General features: G+C 42.0%; 2 protein-coding genes across 5 annotated transcripts in view; both read left to right on the forward strand.

The window, feature by feature from the left end:
- Positions 1-3700: 3700 nt before the first annotated feature.
- Positions 3701-10720, forward strand: LOC135488130 (solute carrier family 22 member 15-like). Of its 2 annotated transcripts, none has more exons than XM_064772596.1 (9): positions 3701-3920; positions 4754-5191; positions 5452-5680; positions 7158-7353; positions 7742-7975; positions 8431-8565; positions 8985-9188; positions 9591-9663; positions 10109-10720. In XM_064772596.1, the coding sequence occupies exons 2-9, from the start codon at positions 4850-4852 to the stop codon at positions 10331-10333; spliced, it is 1638 nt and encodes a 545-aa protein (XP_064628666.1). In that variant the 5' UTR covers positions 3701-3920; positions 4754-4849; the 3' UTR covers positions 10334-10720. The 2 variants fall into 2 exon arrangements, with proteins under 2 accessions (XP_064628666.1, XP_064628667.1); XM_064772597.1 differs by having other exon boundaries at positions 3701-3856.
- A 3771-nt stretch (positions 10721-14491) lies between these two features.
- The window catches only part of LOC135488783 (sushi, von Willebrand factor type A, EGF and pentraxin domain-containing protein 1-like), a 38967-nt gene continuing 31158 nt past the window's right edge, over positions 14492-22300 (forward strand). For all 3 annotated transcript variants that reach the window (XM_064773617.1, XM_064773618.1, XM_064773619.1), the window contains exons 1-3: positions 14492-15296; positions 21356-21452; positions 22079-22261. In XM_064773617.1, coding sequence (XP_064629687.1) covers positions 15246-15296; positions 21356-21452; positions 22079-22261 — 331 coding nt within the window. In that variant the 5' untranslated portion in view covers positions 14492-15245. The remainder of the gene's footprint in view (positions 15297-21355; positions 21453-22078; positions 22262-22300) is intronic.

A 22300-nucleotide genomic window follows, 5' to 3' on the forward strand; every position in this document is an offset into this window, starting at 1 on the left:
TGCCGATTTTCTCGCTCGTTGTAGGAGGCACTGGTAAACTCTGCCGATAGTGTAGTGCCGACAGTCAACTGGTAAACAGAATATTTTTTATAATGTTATTTTTTGTATGTATTACACTCTCTCTATGTTCTAGACCGCATGTTTTACTGATTATAAATTTTCATACTAAGTCTCATCAAACTGTAATTATCAGTTTGAGAGTAATAAAATTCTTTGTTATGCATGTTGTATTTGTATCGGTGTGCCGTATAGTAAGCGACACGTATCGTATTGGAGGCTATGACCCGCTTACCAGGGATCTTAAGTGTCTTTAAATCAACTTTAACAAAAACTTCCCCGAAAACTCCGTAGGATGTGGACTAGCCTGGCGAAGATAACGTTTGTTTCGTGCCAACTTATCGAATATGGATGGAATCTCTACAAATCTGAAATCAATGTGTGGTGTGATTTGTCACTATCTGATCTTGTTCAAAGTGTTCTATTGGACTTGTCTATCCATGGAAATTGCTGTGAAATGAATCAAACAAAAGGATACTAATACGATTTCAATTACATGTATTTAAAACATATTAATGGTGGCAATTCGAACTATCGATATGGGCACCAACAATAGACTTTCATCTATGGCGTATAACCAGATGGGCGCGGCTCAGGCGTCTAATTCGGCTTTAGTAAGTGTTTGCTCCAAATGGCACATGGCACATGGCTACATGATAATTCAGAAACGTTCTAAGATCAATGAATTTAGAGTATAGGAATTTTAGCTGAGAAAAGTAGGCCTAACAGCGTCTTCCGATCTTGCTTTTCTATGTCTTGGAAAGTCTCTGCAGGATCTCAAACATCTCCTCGGCATAAACCGCTCACAGCGCCACCCGGATCCGCCCACGACTAGGTTTTACTGTCTTTGGTAGGTGCCAGATCCCCTGCAGCAGCCACATACAACCTTGCTGGCGAACACCATCAGAATGAGCGATAGGACTGATGCTATCAAGGCGACAACAAGATTGGTAATAGCAAGCCCCGGCACGATCTGAAAAGATAACAAACTGGACAACAATTCTGCGGATAGAAAACCAAGGTGTGACAGGATATAAACAGCTCAGACCGTTGTCCACTTCATCGGGATACTTAGGCGCCACCAGTCACACCGCATCTGGTCCTGGAAAAACGACGTATACACTGTCCCAAATATGAAGAAATACACAGGCTGAAATACGACACTATATATGGATCATTCGCTCTAGTTCAAGGCAGCCGGATGTGGCCGCCCTAACATAACCGGTGACTTCACCCACGGCAGAGCGTGTGTCATAATCCGCACGCAGGTTGGTAAAATGAAGAAAAAAAATTCTCACTGTGTACATGCACGTTGACGTACCCGATTTGCATCTAAATACCCTGCATAAAAAGAATATGATCAACGAATCAAAAATAGTTCCATCACAATTGACCATGGTGCAGATCAGTTGTACTTTGCCTGACGCATTGGGGAGCCAGTTTTAGCAAATGGTTCTGAGGTTCCTAATTTCCTAACTTACCGATAAACCCTGCATCGCATGGACACGGTCGGGATGGAATGCCGTGAGTTTCAATATCATTGACATTTGATAAACTACTACGCCATAGATTATCATCTGTAACAGAAATGGAATATCGAGATGTTGTGCTGCATTACATCAATACATGTAAGGACATACCGTAGGTAAGGCCGCCAATTATCAAGTAAGATCGGATGCGTCACGTCAATACGGTACCCTACTGAGAACTTCAATGCGCAAATGAAGGCAGCGTATTACCAAACCTATGCGATACTGATGAGGTTGGTAATGATGGTCATTGACCTAGCAGTTTAAATAAAAGAAAGAAAATGACTCTTACCTGAATAATGCTAAAAATAAGAGCGCCTACTGATGAGATAACAAGAAAGATGGGGACGCTCTGACTAGTTAATTTCTTTTTTGCGCCAACTATAGCAATGATGCTATAAGGAAGGAAGACAGCAAGTGCTATAGCGCTCCATGTGGCAAAACCTGTAAGAAGCACCCAGGTTAGAATGAGCGCAATGCCATTGACAAGTGCTACAATAAGCAAGAGGATGCCAGGGACAAAAGCTTTTCGCATGGTGTAGCTCGGTTTGGAGAAGCCCCGGTCCTGGCCGACAGCGCCGTAAGCTGGTCCTTTTTCCATCTCGTTTTGCATGACTGCAGGTGCTGATTCAGTACTGAAAAAGGGGGAAAGAAAATGCAGTTTTATTATCGCCAAGCAGCAGTGTCGAAGAGACCAGTAGATTTGGCTCAAATCCATATTGGTGCCTGATCAGAGTCACCTTTTCGCAGCAGTTTATGCCGAGGCGATCCAGTATTAGTTGAAACGATGTCATGCAAGAATCGAAACCAGTAATTTCTCAGCGTCTACCTTATTGTTTGGAGAACATGGGAAAAACAAAGTGATGGCTCGCCTTATTCAGTCACTGTTTTGTTGTACTGAACACTGATATAGTATACGTAGTGGAAACCAAACAGGTACGACGGCAGGAACATGCGCATGCACTATACACCCTTTATTGATACAGACGAAACGGGCAGGTGTTCGCCCCTTCTAACTGGATAACGTTGAACGGGCAGGAATATTGGAAATGTTGAACTTACCTGAAAAGGTCCGCCACAGTCTGGCATCAATTGCTATGGATATCTGAAATATCTCTGTCACGTCGTCAAAATAGCAAAATTTCACCCATCTGTTGGACAATTACGATTCCTCTGTTGCATAAGGTGTGCAGGACCATCCAAGCTGTTAGCAGGAAGCTTGTAAAAGTAGTTATGGTTAGTAACCGAGCGGTCCGATATGGGGCAATGGATGATACATCTATATATGCGGTGTTACCTAACTTGGCTTTGGGGAATCTGCAGCTAGCATGTTTACAATGCATAGATTTAGGGTACGGGTTACAATGCAAGATGTTCATTACAACACGGAGCCTCAGCGAAGAAGCAATTGCTTTAACCTCGCATGATCATACATATACATGTATATGTATTGTTGAAACTGGTCTCCCACATTTAGTTATTTCAGTTCTTCATGTATTGTGAATTAAATGAAAAAGATAAATATATATGTATTAAACTGAATTGATTTCGTCATGTCTTTTTGCCAAGAATCCTCCAGTATCATGGGCGGCAGGGAAAGAGAACAATGTAATTCACCAGTTTACTCCTTGTGTGCAGGCAGTTTAAGCCCGAGGTGCGTCGGCGGATTTCACACCGCGCGTAATTCCCCGTAAGGACCTCTTCTTCGGAAAATGAAATTATGTCATGTTGGCCCTTACAGCATGCTTTTGAGTTCAGCATTTTATAGCGCCAGACTTTTCCGGAATCGCATATTTGTTTTCTCACGTTAAAAAAGTATGATAGCTATTTCTTGAAAGTACATTCATGACCCGTAGTTGGGTCGAATGAGTTATCGCTCATTTGAGTTCGGAAAGTTTTAAAAGCGCACCCGATATCGAATTAATCAGCACACAGCTAGGCCCCTGGTTATAATAACTGACAGAAGAAGGTCGCCAAGCGGCCTGCATACCGTAAGTGTTTTTATTGAAAAACTTTAATTACCGCAAGTAGGCCAGACTATCACACAGGTGTCCTAAATGGGCTGATTATGGTGACATGCATGTACCGATGATTCATTACCCGTCCGTCATTCTCGGGCCAGGCATCCACGGAGAAACGATTCACCCGCAACTGACAAAGGACATCACTTTGGCAATAACAACGAGAATAATCTGCCAATGATATTGATCTGTGTGCAAGCTACCTCTGAGTTTAGTAACTCAGATACATTTTCCTCGTCTTCTTTCCGTGTAGGCTTCCTTAGGTTACGATATATGGCCTTGTTATTGTAGTTTCGTCGTATTTCATCTAATGGTGGGAATTTCTTTTTTTCTGGTGAATAATCTAGATCATTCAAGTGCAGTGACGAAGGCTTTGCCAAAGCTGAAGTGCTGCCCGGATCAGGTCCGTCTGTTGATATGGAGTTTTCGTAAATCTCCCGAAACGCCACACGAACGCCTATCCCATTGATCGGCATCGTAATCGGGAGGTCGGCGTTCGCGTGGACGTTTCAGGGGATTTGCGAAAACTCCTTGTCAGCAGGCCCTGAGGACTAACAGTTACTGATCCCCGGCTAAATTGAAGTTACGATATATGGCCTTGTTATTGTAGTTTCGTCGTATTTCATCTAATGGTGGGAATTTCTTTTTTTCTGGTGAATAATCTAGATCATTCAAGTGCAGTGACGAAGGCTTTGCCAAAGCTGAAGTGCTGCCCGGATCGGGTCCGTCTGTTGATATATGGAGTTTTCGTAAATCTCCCGAAACGCCACACGAACGCCTATCCCATTGATCGGCATCGTAATCGGGAGGTCGGCGTTCGCGTGGACGTTTCAGGGGATTTGCGAAAACTCCTTGTCAGCAGGCCCTGAGGACTAACAGTTACTGATCCCCGGCTAAATTGAAGCTTTCTAGGTGAATAACACCCTTTTCAATTGACACTGACAGACCCCTTTTCTGAACGAACCAATTATTTAGTTTGCATCCCACAAGACGGTCGTTTAAAACATTTTTCTGGGTACACCGGGCCGGTACACATATGTTTGAAAACTGCGAATTGACCTGGCCTACCTTTTGAAGGGGGACTACTTGATATACATGTATCAAGTAGCCCCATTCATAACATTTTAACATTTTTGACTTTTATAGGGCAAGTAAACTGGCAAGTAAACTGTCAAGTAAACTGAAAAATAAATATCAACAGTAAGGCTAAATCGGACCTTTTTTGGGGTGCCAGAATTTGCAATGGATTCGGAGAAGCAAGCCGAGGCGACGACCATGGAGTCCCCGGGCGAAAAGGTGGGAAAACCTACGTATGAAATGCTATTGGATACAGTCGGCCATTTCGGTTTATTTCAACGGATCACCTTCTCTCTCCTGACATTGGCAGACGTTATCACCAGTATGATTATGATGTACCTCATATTTAGTTCATCCACGTCCAATTGGAGATGTGCACAATTCGACGGTTTTAATATGACTGAAATCACAACTGGAAATGAGACCTTTGAGAAGACGTGTCTCTTTAACGGCTCCAAATGTGTAGAGTTTGATTTTGATAAGGATTTTAATAGCATTGCATCCGAGGTATGTATCAATCTAAGCGAAATAAAGAGTTGGATTCCTCCTAAAGTAACTGTTTAAGTCGGAAGAATACGTTCATGACTTCCTACTCGAAATACAATGTTAATGTTAAAGGAAGAATTTTGTTGGGCTTATTGTTGAGTCAAGCGAAAAAAATGAGCCCTACGCCATGGCTATCCTATCATCTACTTACTCAACAAAGACAAAATGGTTTGGTTCATATTTTTCATATTTTTTTAATGCTGGTTTCATTTCACTTCCAGTGGAACCTTGTCTGTGATGATGCGTACATCCCAAAGTTGACCACCTCCATATTGATGTTTGGCGTCCTCGTGGGAGCGTTCGTATTCGCACAGCTGTCCGATCTTTACGGCAGAAGACCCGTTCTTATCTCCATCATCATAGCCCTTATGATTTCACAAGTTATTGTCGGCACGAGTATCAACTGGCACATGCACATAGCCATGAGGTTTTGTGTTGGCGTCTTTCTGGGTACGTATGTCATTCTAATTTTGCCTCACAGACACCGATTATTATTCTTTGATGAACACAAATTCGTGCCTTTTTGCTAGTACAGTACAACCTCTCTATTGCGGACACCCATGAGACTGGGCGTTGGTGTCCGTAATGTAGAGGTGTCCTTAAAAGGAAGGTTATGCCATTATTGTCAAAAAAGTGGATTCATGTGTATGAACACGGGGGTCGTGAAGCTAAGTCTACGTACCGGGGTATTACATATATCATTTAATTTTGAATATTAACTACTTCAAACAATTTGATGCGATTTATATGCGAACTTGATATTACTTTATTGTAATACCTTATGGCATTTCTAGTGGAGGTAATATTAATTTGCCAACATTGGTATATGCAGGTTGTGTTCGTACGCTACATACTACGGGTTGAATCTACTTGCTCGATGTTTTATCGTACCCTTCTGTCCAGATCTATTTTAACTGGTGCTACCTGCCCCAGAACGTTGCTGGGGCTTATTCTAAAAGCGGGTGTTTCCCCAGTGGACATTTTATTTAACAGGGGTGGGGAGGAGAGAACGGGAGACCCCGCGCCCATGTCTGACGGAGTCGTGGACTCTCATCGATCTCTCCTCCGCTCCCCTACTTACAATAACGGGGGCACTGAGTTGGCCCTGACCAGGCTCTTAGAGAGTTTTTAAATTTCATTATATACATTTTATGTATATGGCCCTGACCAGGCCTTGCTCAAGTGATTTTGATTTACTATACTATGTATACTGATAAGTTTAAACTACTATGTACTGTCTTTGAATGTACTTGTATATTTCTTTTCCCCAATTATGGGGGTGCAATGAATATTATTATTATTACTACATAGACAGCGTACATCCTTAATTAGTTGTATAAAAGCATTTGATTGAGCTACTACACATCAAGCTTTATTCTTTGTAATTAGAGCACAAAGGGACAAACAACTCAATGGACTGCAAGTAATGTTAGAATATACAGTAGCTTGGCAATGTGATGAGCAGTGAAGAAAATTGAACGAAACATAGGAGAGCAACGGACATTGAATTCACTCCACCCTGTAATTAACTGAACACAGTGTGTAATTATGTTCATCAAATACGCAAACTTCACAACTGTTAGGTCTAATCGACTACCTAAGTGAACACGGGAAGCCATTGTTTTTGCTTTCTGTCCGTAATTGTGAGGTGATTGGACCAAAAAGTCACCATAGCCTTGGTGCAATTCGGAGTAGAGAGGTGTCCGCTCTACAGAGGTTTTGGTTAAAGCAAAGGACTTAGAAATAATCGGGACTGAACGAACATGTCCGTAATGCGGAGGTGTCCGCCTGGCAGAGGTGTCCGCAAGGGGAGGTTCTGCTGTATTTGCAATATTGACCATACTTAATCGTACTCAATAAGAAGGTAGCTGGTAGCCAACTCGGACAAGCATAACACTTCTATAAAATTACAATTATTTTTCGAAAGGTGGGACAATCGGACTCTGCTTCGTCTTACCGATGGAGTTCATCGGACCCCGCTGGCGGTCGTTTTGTGGAGCACTCGGGCTCTTCGACGTGGGCCAAGCGTTAGTCGCCATGTTCGCCTACTTCGAGCGTGACTGGAGGTACCTGGCCTACACGACTGGTGCCATCAGTCTACCGCTTGTTATTGCAATTGTCATGTGAGTATGTAAGAAATCGTTATGGCGTGTTATCAACTGACTCAGTTGATTTTGCATGTTATTATAATTGTCATATGTGTAATAAGAAATGTCTTTATTAGTTATTCTTATTCGAAGTAATATACTGTACATGTACGTCAGAAACATGATACATGTACGTCAGAATTGATTGATGTGTTCAATAAGATTCGATTTGTTGACCCGAAAGCATCATCAGGGAATAGCAAGTCAATACTGTCAGGTTTCGTAAGAAGAACTTATTGCCGATTGATATCTATCAAACGAATAATAAAACAAGTCAAAGTATCTGACCGATTATTCAACTGGATTATTAGTCTTCCTTTGGCGGTAGACGTTCGTAATCGGAGACAACACACCGATGTTACAGATATGTCCCAGAGAGTTGCCGGTGGTTGATCCAAAAGGAGAGGTTCATTGAAGCCGAGAAGGTACTGAGGCGCATGGCGAAAGTGAACAAGACGGACGTCCCAGATATTTCCCTTTTGAAACGGATATCTCGTGCGGGCAAGGCGGACGATGCTGCTGTGGCCAAGTACACGTATGCGGACCTGTTCAGTACTAGGAAGTATGCGGTGAGGACTTTGGTTATCATGATGTCATGGTAAGTGGTATTGTTGTAGTTCAGATATATTGGAGCATTTGTGTAAGAAGATCAGACCCTGTAGTAGTAGTACAACTCATCTTCATACTGTGCAAACAATGCAATTCGCCACTTCCCACAACTACATGTAGCAGGAACCTGGGACTGGAGATGTTTTTCAGTCAGAAACGCCTATTATGCTTGTTCGGCACAAGAAGCATGACCACAAAGAAGTACAGGCTTGGGAATCCGATCGGCTAACATGCCTACACAGCTTGAAAATGTTAAAGGGTTTGTCGAGTTAGCTGCGGTTACCACTCATGGCTCTTGACCAAGAAATCGGCTCTATTTGTTGAAACATTTCCATGAGTTCTTTAGGCATCAAAATTAAGTGATATTGATTGAGGTGTAGTGTCTACTTCAAATTCTTGAGTATGAAATTCTTCATTTTACGTGTCTTTTCCTCAATAATCCAGGTTCACGGCCTCATGTGTGTATTACGTCATCGTGGTGTCCATCAGTTCTTTAAGTGGTGACATGTATTTAAATACAGCACTGTCTGCTATTCCAAGTCTCTTCATCGGATGGTCTATCATTCCAGTCGCCAATTGGTACGTAAAATGGCTATAGAGAGCATGATAAGATTTTCATAATTTAGCGGGCTGATAGGTACTCGAGTCGATTCTCTTCGTTGGATGGTCCATCATGATCCCTTTTGCCACTTGATCAGGCAAAAGTCGAAGTAAAACTTGTATCCATGCAATAGGTTGAATTAAGTAAAAAAAAGGTATTGGGTTACTTATTTTATGGTCTCGCGCTTATATTTCATATATCACTAGAGCTATGGTGCCTGAACGCTCTCCACGTCAGGCCCAGGTTTGCCGAAGATGAGAGCCACACTCAGGAACATGAGTTGCTCGGAAGCGCGTAATTCTCGGAGTCTAATTCTCCCGGGGTGTCAGTGTACACTTAACGAAGACAGCGACAAATTAAAAGGCTTCAGAAAGTGTCATTTGCTTTTCCAATATAGGATTGGGAGAAAAAAGGCCTACCTCCTTTACACTGCGTTCCCGATCGTATCCATGTTTGCCATTGTGATTCTGCAGGCCACGGGGCAGATGGAGGAGCAAGGCACACTGCTGACAGTGTTGGCTCTTGTGGGCAAAATAGGCATTGGGTGCAGCTGGATCATAGCGGCAATAATAACAGCAGAGGTGTATCCTACACTTATGAGGTAGGACGAACACTTTACACCACTTATAAATTCCCTCTCATGAACGGACATTTTTACCTGAAAGGTACCCATGGCTCACCCTCGGATTTAAACTATTGCGCATTTGGAAACAGGGGTATTATAAATGTAAGTTACTGTGAACTAGCGGTCCAGATATTGGTCAAGGTATATATATAAATGAGCAAGTGTCCAGCAACATGTCTTTTTCATGGTCCATGACACACTCACATTCCACGATGCTGCTTCAAAGTACATTAATGGCAAGGTTTGCCCTTCGTGCGACACAGACTCCTACCCTTCAATGCGTAGTGCATTTGTTCATTCTGAAAGGGTAAAAGATCATGAATACTTGTTTTGCACTTTGCACACTGTTTGTTAGTTGGGTGATATTTCAAATTTCAGAACCGTTGGAGTCGGTATTGGCAACACCACGGCACGCTTTGGGGGAATCATAGCGCCACAGATAGTTTACCTGGTAGGTCAGTTATATTCGGAATACCAACACAACCTGACTTCTCGCTTTCTTCGTAAAACTATTCTGTCGTCCAGAATATGGCAAAAAGAATAAAAAGAGTTGACCATCCTTCTAATTTCGGACCGCATTACGCTAAACGCCTTGTGGTTCATTGTTGAAGAAGACACTGTAAGAGAAGATGATGGTGATTCAAGTTAATATAATAGCGGTATAACTTGCCGCCGGAAATACGCAAAAAACTCGCCAGAATTTTGCGGCTGGTCGAAATTAAACACAGGAGTGCTTTTCAACCTCTAAAATCATTTTATCGCTAGATTTCGAACAGGATTCCAACTACATGTACATGTACTACCAATTTTCGGCGACCCGTAACCAGTTTATTGATCTGAATCACAACACTTGAAATACACAAAATGAAGTGAATTGAACAATCGTTTTATTTCAGGGTGAGTTGATCCACTGGACCGTGCCCTATATCATTAACGGCAGCCTGGCCCTAACAAGTACGATACTGGTCATGGTGTTACTTCCCGAGACAGCCCATAAGCCACTGCTGGAGGAGCTGCCTGACAAGCGGGCCACGTGTTGCAAGTGCAGCAAGGACGATAACAAATCGGAGAGAGAGTCTGATGAAGAATTAAAGGACCTGACCGGTAGTTGCCCAGCGTGACCTTTTAACTTTAGATGTTCGCCTATACTGAAGCAGAATAGATCCTTATAAATATGGTGCTCAACGTTTATTAAGTTATTATATCACAACGTAGTGAGAAATATATATGTATGTAATCCAATTTTCGTCGAGCCTGAGATTGGAATTAAATATCCTGCCTTTTAACCAACCCTTCAAAAAAACTTAAATTTCTCCCTCTACAGTGATCTTGTTCATGTTGGGAAATTTAAAACTTGTTCGAACGTGGAGGTGCGCGAAATACTAGTATTATATTCGTTATTGTTAATACACGTAGCCTGCTTTGAAACTCGATGTCACTCGAATTGAAAGCGAAAAATAGAATTATTTAATATGTTGCTGTATAATAAAGCTGATATAAATGTAATGTCCGACAGGCAAGTCTGTGTCGAGTTTAATTTATATTTGAAGTTAAATTCACGTTATGTTCGCGCTTGATTTCAAACATACGGCGCTAGGTGATTGGTCAGCCTGTTTAAATTCAGGGTAGATGACACGGATTATTAGTAGTTTATTTGGAGTTCACCCTTGCAGGCTGCTTGTAGTAAAATGACGTAAACTTTAGGCCGGATTACAATACATGTACATGTAAAAGATACAGACACGATTTCTTCAAAGCTGTCTATTACGGAAATGACGTCCTTGTCGATCGCCTCAGCAAACTCAACAGAGGTAAAAAAGCGATGCTTCTACGATACGGCAAAGTTCACCTACAATCATAACATTTATGTCTTCGGGATTGGATCTATCTGCATCATTGGTTTTATCCTTAATGTTATAAATGCAAAGACCTTTACGGTCATGGAGAAGGGAAAGTCCCTGGTGCTTTATCTCCTCCGTATACTAGCCTACAGTGACTGTAGTGTGTTGGTCGTCTCATTTGCACTGTTCCCTCTCCGCCATGTTGTCGCCAGGATCGTAACCGGAGATGACGTGTTCGTGAATGGGGACTTACGCATCATGCCGTATATTTACTTCCCAGTTGGGATACCTTATTATGTCTGTATTGAGGTGCGAAACCACATGATGGTTCTCTTGGCTATTGATAGGTAGGCGTAGAAAGGGTTTCGGACTGTTTGTTGTTGTTAACCACATGCAAATATCAAATATAACTGGCAACAATAAGCCAATTGCGAAAAGAAACACCCGTAAATCATATGAGCGTCCCAAAAACACACCAGTTGCAGTTGCGGCCTTAATTATGCTCCCCAGATTTTGCCTCTTTGTCTCAAGAATTCTAATTGCTTTTGACACTTGGCTTCCCTTTGAGACGTCGTGACTTCTGAGGAGCCGTAAATCAAATAACCATTTAGGCATACTCGGACACGCCTTTTTCAGGTTCATCAAACTGGTTTTCCCACTTAAGGCAAAGCTGCTTTCAACCCATCGGAATGCCAAAAAAGCCATCATAATTATCGTAGTTCTAGCCTTCGTTTGTAATCTCTGGCGTTATTGGTGGCTGAACGTCACGAAGAGTGATGACCCGTGCTATCCCATCGGTCAAGATGTGATAGTGTTACGCCGATATGGACGTTACGTTGACTGGTTTGTTTATTTGGCGGTCCTGTTTACATTGCCGCTTCTTCTGCTTCTATTCTTTAACCTTGCAGTCATTATTTCTCTCATTTCAACCATGACCAAGACAAGGCAACTTCTTGCAGCAGGAACCATTGATTCGAACGATTCGGCGCAGCGCCAGCTCTCCGTTATGACGGCATGCACATGCACCCTATTTATCGTTTGTGAAATTCCCGCCTGCATTGACAGAATGGGCCAGATATATTTAGCTCTTGGAGGACAGGGCGAAATCTGGCAAATCGGAGATTACATACGCAAGGCGGGGCTTGTATTAATTACTCTTGACTCTACACTTAATTTTTTCATTTATATGTTGACCAATCAAAAATTTAGATCAGTCGTTTTCAGAACCAAAAAAACAAAATATTGAATTTTGTGAATGATTACAAGTCAAATGAGGGAGTACGTCGAAACCATGAAAAAAACCACACTGGTCAGCAACCAAGCAAGCTTCAGTCCGTTTCCATTCAAAAACTCTCGTAGTGGAATTCCATAGAAATGGCTCGAGCATTCAACCTCGCTTTGATACCGACTCGGGCGCGGGCGTTATATGCATGTAAGCTGGCGAGATTCACTTTAATCTCTTACCACTAAAAATAACCAGTGTCACATATTAGATTAACGTAGTTGATATCCTCGCCCAGCGGCTTTGTAAGAGAAACGCCGAACATTTCCTTCAATGCCGATCCGACAGAGTATATACGTGTGGTAGTATGGGCTGCTGGCACTATTATAGAAAGCCCAATTTGCGACGAAGGGAATCGGAATCGTATACTGCTGGTGGTGGTGCGAACGTCAACCGGGTTGCTTGAAACGGTTCGATTCACCACCATTAGACGTACCAGACACTGTACCATATTTCGCAACCCTTACGAAGACCTACGAACGAAGAAGTACGAAAATTTCCCCATAAGTATTTTTGCGATTGGTGGAGATCGGGTCAGATGATCTGATAATGGTGTTCCATCGTTTTGAATAAAGTCGTCAGTGTTTTACTCCGACATCACGCGCGTCACGATATTGCGGCAAACAATCGGTGCGACCAAACCGACGTCACTTGTAGTTGCGTCATTCAAAATGCCGGCGTGAATACAAATTCACTGATTCCGTGAGTTGAGATCATAAAATGTTAGCCGATTCCACTGTTCGTCAGATTTTAATCGTCGTCCTGCTGAGTCTCTGTTATCACACACGTCTTGCACATTCAACATGGGACATGAACATCCACGAATTCGAAATGGTGGCTGATCATCTGACAAAGAGCGAGTGTCGAAAACTCTCAGAGAGCCTTCACATGAGCGGATTCAAAATGACCCATGAGGTCACAGGGAGTACGGAGCCACCAGTCTCATGCATTGACCTGCTACTGCACTGGGACAAAACTGAGGGCCGTAAGAAATCATTCCAAGTCCTAGATCATCGTTTACGGCAGATTGGAAGAGGCGATCTTGCCGATAGACTCTCGCGGACAGTCTTTCACGAAAAAGCGGAAGCTGTTGAAAAAATTCTCCACGATCCAATTTTTGAGGGAGGAGCGCTAAAAGCTGAATACCATGAGGAAGTGGGAACTGAGGAGGAAACATCGAACTCGGATGTGGAATCTAAAAGTGAACAAATCGAAGAATCATTAAACAAGTGGAGCCCGCTAGATATCACCACTGTTTGTTTTGGTGCGTTATGTCTGCCTGTTTTGCTTATTGTGTTTTTCTGTGTGTTTTGTAGACAGAGGTTCAAGTGCTGTGACAGCAGCAGCCCCGGCTACACAAGATACAGAAAACACTTCTACAAACACTTGATTGGTACAAAGGCTCCTGTAGAGGGGGATGGAGTGTTTTGACCGACGAGGCAGCATATAAGCACCAAAACAAACAGTGATAATATAAGATGTTGTTTGTATTACACATTGTTCGGCTCCCACCGTTAACCCTCCCCCTTCGCTCCATGATTCCCAAATTCCATCCCGTCAAACCCTGAAAAAAGTTGTTTTACTCGTCGTAACGCATAACAACTACATTGCATATATTTTTGTCGTGGTTTATGTTGGAAATACTCGGCCGGCCGCCAGAGTGAGAGTGTCATTTCTGGGACAGTTCGGTTCCAAGTCACTTTGGGAGATGGCGCATTAGAGAGAGTTTTGAGTAGGAGAACGACTCGGCACTGGTTTCAGCAGACACTAAAGTAAAGTACTGTGTTAATCAAAAGAAATTTTATCATTGTCACCTTCGTATGTTGTCTAAACGTTAATGCAGTCATACGTATGATAAACGAGTTGAAGCATGATCAATAGTTCGTTCCCTCGAGTTTCATACGGAAAACATTGACGAGACTGGTCCACGCAGTACTCTATCCTTGTGCCAGGACTGCTATTGTGTGGTCGTTTTCTGAGGCGTTGGCCCCTTTTCAAAATATTCCTCAACCACAGCAAGCATGGTATATTAACTTTTACACCAGCCCCGCAATAACGCCCATATACGCCGGCTCCTGCGCTCAGTCGGGACATCTCGGACTACATGTGCGCTCGATGAAAGAATCAATACCCTATTGGCGGACCACGGCCCACATATGAATTTCACAGTCTTTCTTTACCGTCTCGACTTGATGGTTGATTTGCGTGACGCTTGGGTGATTGCAATGAAAGTGGACCGTTTCCCTTATTCCGGTGGTTGGATATCGATTCCAATGCTGCATTGACGAAGTTTGCTTCATATTTTAAAATAACGGCGGTGATTTTAAGAATTGATTGTCTGAATCGGTCAAGAAATCTACATTTCATTGGCTAAAGTGTTAATGTTACGTTCATTACGCACATAGGAAGGATATCTTCTTTCAATAAGATATGTCTTCAAAGGAAAATATTTTGTATGGGTCGCAACAATCGCATTCTCTTGGCTTCCCACAAATGGACTGTAATCCAAGGCGCCAACCAATGGAGTGACGTAACCGCATGAAACTTGGGGATTGAATGGAACAAACTTATCTGTGATTTTGAACGGCGATCCTCACTTTCCCCATAGCCGAGAGACAGAAGGGCGTTGAAATCATACTCGGACCTATCCGGCACTCATCCCATAATATCTCACCCATATTTTGGGTCCACCAACAACTTGGATGTCCTTTAGAGAAGATGTGAACTTTGAGACCCAGAACGATTCTACGAATACTCTTTCTATTAATTTTGTGTACTTGGAAACCTTACACCATACCAGTTTTTAATCCACGACGTCAAGGATTTAACGACTAAGTATTAGGTGTCAAGTTTGGCAGCTATGTAAACTAAAGCGACGCTGTTGAATTCGTAGTTAGATATTATATTGGCATGGAGTCGGAGGAGGGATTTCGACCAATCTTTGCCTGTATCTTACAATTGGTAAGTACCCGTTGTCCTAAAATGTCAGCTTCCGTTTCCAACAAGCTATTTGATAATGGTCGTGGTGGAGGTTAATTTTGGTAGAAATGCTTAGAATATTTCTAATATATAATTGAAACAACCTATGCTGAAAATCTAAATGACGAGGATGTCCAGCGTTTATCAAGTGTTTATCGCGTTAGAAAACAAATATACAGAACCGACTGCTTCATATTGCTTGCTCGTTTTGTACCAATAGTTTAATTGAACATTTTTGAGATCAATGCCCTCAGAGTCAACAAAACTGCAGCTGTCGCTTGACAATCATCTCGCAATAGGATGAGGCATTCATGCAGAAATCCTTTTATAATTGCCACTATATAGCATCGCACAGACTAGCGATGTTAGTCGCTGCAATCTGCGAAGGAACCATGACAACATGACACATGATTGCCATTTTGACCAATCGGTGACTACATTCCATTCCAACCACAATCGTCATGTTGTCATTGCTGTTCCGTCGCAGGTCGCAGCGGCTAATGTGCTCGTTTCCGCGGTGCTCAAGCTCAGCTGAGCTGAATATGTTGACATCTCCTCTTTGAGAATGCAAACACTTGTCTTATCGATTAGATAATTCAATTGTTTGTCAGTTTGAGATCGAAGCGACGGCGGACCGTTATAGTTTACGCAGGCTCTGCCACTCAACTATTCAAGATTCCTTAGCAGTTTAAAAAACTGTTTGATTTGTCCACCTCGCTTTAACAAAAACTTTGATTTATTTTTGGTTATGACGTATGACGTCTTATTTTCAGTAAGATAAGTATGACTCAGCTAAATTGAATATCAATGATAAGATCATCAATTAGACAGCCATTAGATGTCCATTTGACACAATAACACTCAGAAGTCTTATGTACATCGCGAGATTTTCTTAGTATAAAATACAACTGCACTCAGCATGAATGCCGCCAGCCTAAGTTCAATAAACCAGGCTGTAAATCGTCGAGAAAACTCATAGAAATTGAAAAGGATTTGCAGCATGCAGTGAATCCAATATATCGAAGCAATCAGTATTGATTGGTCCTTTGAACCGGATACCTTACCTAATCGATGCATTAGCGTTACTTGTTGTGGAATGAAATAAGCGTTAATCTGTTGAGAATCAAATATGGACCATCAAAACACCTCTTGACGATGTGAACCAACTACGTGTACATGCACATTTGTACATTACATGTAAGAAAAATTAGTATAAAGGAGGGTTGCAAGCTAGAATGTACGTGTACAAATAATCTATTAAGTGTTTGCTACTAGATGATGGCTTTCAGCATGTGCCAAAAATGAACATGGTCTTTTTATCATCAATTTATTACTCTGTGATATACATATGTAAGACCTCGAGTAAGACCAGTTCGTAACGCCCGCTGCGACCACTCCGGTCGTCTGTTAAGTAACGCGCCAAGTCAAGTTTTCAGATTCCCCAGTATTTGGGCGACAAGGAAACTGCCGAGAGAAAAAACGCCTTTGGTTACCCATCATGATGAATATGACCTCCCGATGCCAATGAACTGGCAAAGCTTATCTAAAAACCGACTATTCACCCGATTAATCTACACCTGAACGCGTGGGGAGTAGCATCAATTAGGAAAGCATTGAGAGGACCCACATGCGACATGACTGGTTGCAATCAGTGTTACATGCAATTTCAGAAACGCTTTCACGAAATTGAAAAACCATTGATAGACTCTCGGAAATATTTACTCGTGTTGATTTGGACGTTTATGCGATTGTGAAATGCTCGGATGTTGTTGTATAGACGGGATGCTGTGAAGTGACGTTTTCCAACAGTGATTCGAATCGTTGACCAATCGACTAGAATGATAAGTGATTTTGCCAGTGACTCAAGCGTGTTGTGTGCATCTCGCCATGTAATAAGCTTTCGGCAAGGTTTGAATGAAAAAAGCAGTTATTAACTATGCGGTTGGTCCACCTGCAACCTAGCCAATATCATCTAAAGAAGGCTTTCATTGGTACGAGCTCGGTCGACAAAAAAGCCTGCATCAATTCGATCACATTTTCTTATACGTTGGACATTATCGCGCAGTTGTTTGAAACCAGCGTTGTTGACAGAGCAGTCGTCCACAAAACCACGTCGACCATCTCGGCTGCTGTCTCTGCACACGGCAATGTCTTCACTTTTTATGGGCTCCCCGGGAAATTCGTTTTACGCTGACCGAAAATGCGAAAGACTTCCGCGGTTCGGGAGCTGGGAATAGTATACACATTTTCAGATAAGACGGTCTATGTCTACATGGTCCGCGAGATGTCGGTGTATGATGATTTTTCAGTTTTACTACCGACAGCACCTTCCTGCAGCAACATCGACATATCATACGAAGCCATATGGCCGTTAATTGAAATAATTCTCTAATTTCCCCACTTATTTACCTTCGTAAATGAAATTCTGTGCAGAGAACCATTTTATCAGCATCTGACCATGCCGCGATAGACGATGATTTATGGGTTGCTGGAAGCGCGTATCATAAACAACCCTAAGCACTTCCCGAACCATCCAAGTTATTTTCAATAAGCAGTAATTTGATTTCTCTTATAATTATTCAACTATATATTATAACTAATTGAACATCACGTTTATTTGCCTTGCCGGTTTTGTAGTATCGAAGTAATGAACACGAATTGGCTAATGATGTACGCGAAAAGATGCACTGAATGTACATCAGGCATGGTCTTTGGCGGTGGCCAGTATTAAGGTGGAAGGTATTCCTTTAGCACACTGCAATGTGTAACAGTTTTGAATGTCCTAGGATAGAGTGTCCTGGCCCGGGATAGAGGATTCCGTGTGCTTTTAATCTTTGTCGTATTGAAGGTGATGTGACTCTAAAAAACTGTATATACCATATTCCGTCAGAAAACAATAGGAATGACACTTTTTCAGGGGGACATTTATGACTGCTGCACCCTTCACCTGTTCGCTTTTAATGTATGCGACGTCCCATACACTGCTTATGACTCCTCAGTTACACAGGGAAACGGTGTTATTAACCGACTTATCGCGATATAGGTTGCAGTTTTTAACACCTAAATAAAAATACAACACGAATTGATCCGGAGAAATTAACTGCAAGTCACGTATCTATGTACCACAGCACGTTCATGATACTGCCTACACTGCAGTATGAGCTGGCATTAATGTGAAGAGATTTTTATGTATTGACCTTTAATTGAAAGCCGACATTGAGACCGGTAGAAAATCTCTTTCACTGATCTAATGCATGATTGGCAAGCTCAGTGTGGTCATTCATGATATATGGATGGGGACATTTTGATGCATGGTTACCCAGGTCGCTTTTTGGACTTTTAATAGCGCTGTGTTGGCGAGTCATCCGACGGCCGTAACGGTATATCAACTTGAGTCACCACACTGATACAGGTGTAAGGCTTTTGATAGTTTCTGTTTCTGTTCTGTTCACCGAACACTTACAATTGCCTAAGATTCTAGATTTGCTTTCAGCAGACACGCCAGAAGCACTTTTACTGTGCAACTCATTCCGTTTACACCTCAGGAAAGTTGTCCGACTTATAGATTTGGCTTCTTCTTGTTTTTTTATGGATCTATAGAGTCGCTTAGAGTAGACTAAACCAGAGTCTTTCTATACAAATATTGTATCGAAAGACTCTGACTAAACAGTGTATCAAAAAGAAATTTATTGACCTAAGCGCTGATACAGATCCGAAATAGCGACTAGCTTTATCCTGACCTTGACCTATACATTGTAATTAATGTACTTGAAACATTCTACGATGTGCCTTTTTTTGTTTTGGTGACCACCACCATATCACGCCACTTAAATGAAAAGAACAAGTTAATTATGAGATTACCAATTAAATATTAATGGTTTATTTCGTGCAGCGGGATTTCTTTCGTGCCATCATATCACACACATTGTTTGGCTTGTAGATTTTATAGCAGATCGCCTCGTAAATACATTGTCCGACGTAGTTTTCGAAGAATCCCCAGTAAAAGAAGCCTTTCATGGTCTTAAAAAGAATATCTATAGTTGATTACCAATAACCTGAGGATTTTCTGTATCAAACCTGATGTCTTAAGTGACGAGTTAATCACTGAAATATATTTGTACGTTACGAGGCCCGGCTCATCCATTATTCCGATAAGAAAAAGATGGCAAAAGCGTTGGGGGAGGGGAGCTAGCACAGTAGGCTATTTCCACTCTGGTTGCTGGAAACCAATCGATTTTGTTGGCGGCGAAATCCTGGAAAAGTTTTAACTATTTGGACTGACTTCGACGAATATTCACATCGCGTGTCAGACTGTACTACTACCTGTCTAGTATCCGTCGTGATCTGTGCAATACAGTTCTATATTTCATAAGGAACACTCGGTGAAATTGGCTGGCAAGATCGCCAGGATCCTTAAGGAGAATGACCATGAATGCGTAATTATTGTAGCACGCCTGGTTTCGAATAATTTGCGTGCATTACGGATCGATTTGGCAGTCCGCGGGTCGATATCGATAGTGATTTTAATAAGTGGTGCGTGGCCTTGATGGGGCCTTGCTAGTATCAAAGTTAGAAGCAGTACATATTGCAAATGAGTTTTGCTACGTCTTCATCATCATCACCATCATCACAATGCAAGTTTTTTTTACCGTTTTCCGCTCTTTCACCGCTCAACTAAAAGCAGGAAAAAAATAGTTCTCACGAGGTGGTAGTTTAGTGCGTTAGGGTAACTTGACTTTCTTCCTGTGCATGTCTCGTAAGTTTAGCTCCTGGGTTCTTCTTAGAAAACTTAGAACACTTGCATTGAAGCAGTGTTACCTTTCATTCCTACCTCGCATGTTGCAAATGCTGTTTTGGAACAGTGCTCATCACTGAGAGTGATCACCGGTTTGGTCAGATGTGTCATGGGATTATAGACCGGTGACATTCAACTCGCTGCTAACATTAACATTTAACTCGCTGGCTGAGTGAAAAGTTTTTTGCCATCACAGCATGTCAATATATTTCTCCCAAAGAGACAATAACCACCGATTTGGGAAATGAAAAAGAAATGCTGAATAGGCATGACAGCAGTGTTGCTAAGATACGGGAAGAATAATAATACATCACTTCCAATGGCCGTTGTTGTCGTGAATATTTGCTCTGCGATGGCTTCCAGGTCAACCGTCAATAAGTTATCTGCTTCAATTCACACGACGAGGCGAAGAGGTCAGTGTCAATGTTGCCATGAACCGACTAAGCTCCCGCTACTTGTATACATGTATATATTTTTTGGCCGGTCTATCTGCTCATTGCAAAGACAGCCTTTCCAGTGAAATAAACATATTCCAGTCCCAGGTAACACACCTACAGAAGTTTGCGTCCGAAAAGAAGATATTGTGTCAACCAATTTGGGAATAGCGAAACCCTTTAAATTTCTACAACTCATTAACTTTGTATGCGCGCAACACTTGGGCGGCTTGGTCGCTCAATATTTCATGGCTGACGATGTTACCATTAAACTATCGGTACATTGAATTGCTTGTGGGATTTCGGGGTAAACATCCAAAGCATGCGACAGCCATTAGTCTCAGCCAAAAGACAACAATTGCCCGATGGCGATGAGCGCTCAGGACAACAACACGACCTTTATAAATTTGCAAATGAATCAGCATCCATCTTTCGCCCGGTTCGGACGGGTTTTATAGCAAGTAAACAAGCAATGGCGGTCGTTAGCGGATCCAATTTATTTGTAACGGATGCTTAGCGTCGGTGGTTGCCTTATCCATATAGAGATTAAAATATTTTATAGTAGAAACATATCATAGACTATACAAGCACAACTCAAAAAAAATTAAATACGGCTATATCATTTATACGGACCGTGATTAATGTCATATCCTGCTCAGTCATAACTCATACTTCTAAATTGCAGAACCCAATCAATGAAATAAATGTTTTTCTTGTTTAACCCTTCCCTAATCTCTCAACAAAATCAGAGATGAATTTGTTTCCTTATCAGCTGTTATATAGCGTAATTGACAGAAATCGTAACGTTTCAGATCATTGTCTTCCTTCCATCCGCTGAAAGCTTTTCCTGTATAGCTGAGATTCCAGACAAATGGTGCAGTGGTTCTCCTAACTGGGTCCTTAGTTTAGGTAAGTTAAGGGTGGGAATGCGTCTGGATAAAATCACTTTGCGAGCTACGCCCCTGGCACGGCCATGTTGCTATATCAAAAAGTGGCTTGCTCGATCTAATGAATAGGGCATCTTTCCCGTGCAGGAATACAACGATACTTCCACACCTCGGTACAAATTAAACTTTGTGAACGTGATGAAATGTACATGTACCTCTCCCTTTACTATCAGCTCGGACACCGGGCTATCAGCAGAGACTAAAAACATAGGAATTGGCGTACACTTTCATTTTTCTTTGTTTTCTGATGCACTTGAGGCGGAAGTTACGGGAATGGCATTTATTAGAAACCATCGTGAAATGCATATGGTTTAATCTGTATCCCACTTGGCGTTCTCTTTCTCCGTTGAGCGTTTGCAGTGATTAATTAACTGCCAACCTGTCCGGCATAATTGAAACATGCCAGAGGATCAATGCAGATATCGAACTCATTTCTACTGGTAAGATGCACGCAGTGTGCACTGCACAAATAAACACTCTCCATGTATAATATAGCACTGTTATTTCTACTTCGTTAGAAAATGAACATTAAGCAGCCATCTTCAACAATCACATTGTGTTCTCATGTCGTTATTTAATTTTTTCCAGCCAGTTGTCCTGACAAACCTGTGATACCAGATGCCCAGCCAGTTACTATAGAAATACGTGTCATTTATAAATGTAAAAACGGCAAACTTTTTGACGGCTCACAACTCTATGCACAAAAGACCTGCGGTGGGCCGGGCGGAGGGAATGCATCAGAATGGTTGGGTCACGTTGATCCATGTAAAGGTAAGTTCAAAGGTTGATGCATCGGTCTATGTCAGTTTG

This window comes from Lineus longissimus, chromosome 5 (assembly GCF_910592395.1).
Source record: "Lineus longissimus chromosome 5, tnLinLong1.2, whole genome shotgun sequence".
Classification (NCBI taxonomy): domain Eukaryota; kingdom Metazoa; phylum Nemertea; class Pilidiophora; order Heteronemertea; family Lineidae; genus Lineus; species Lineus longissimus.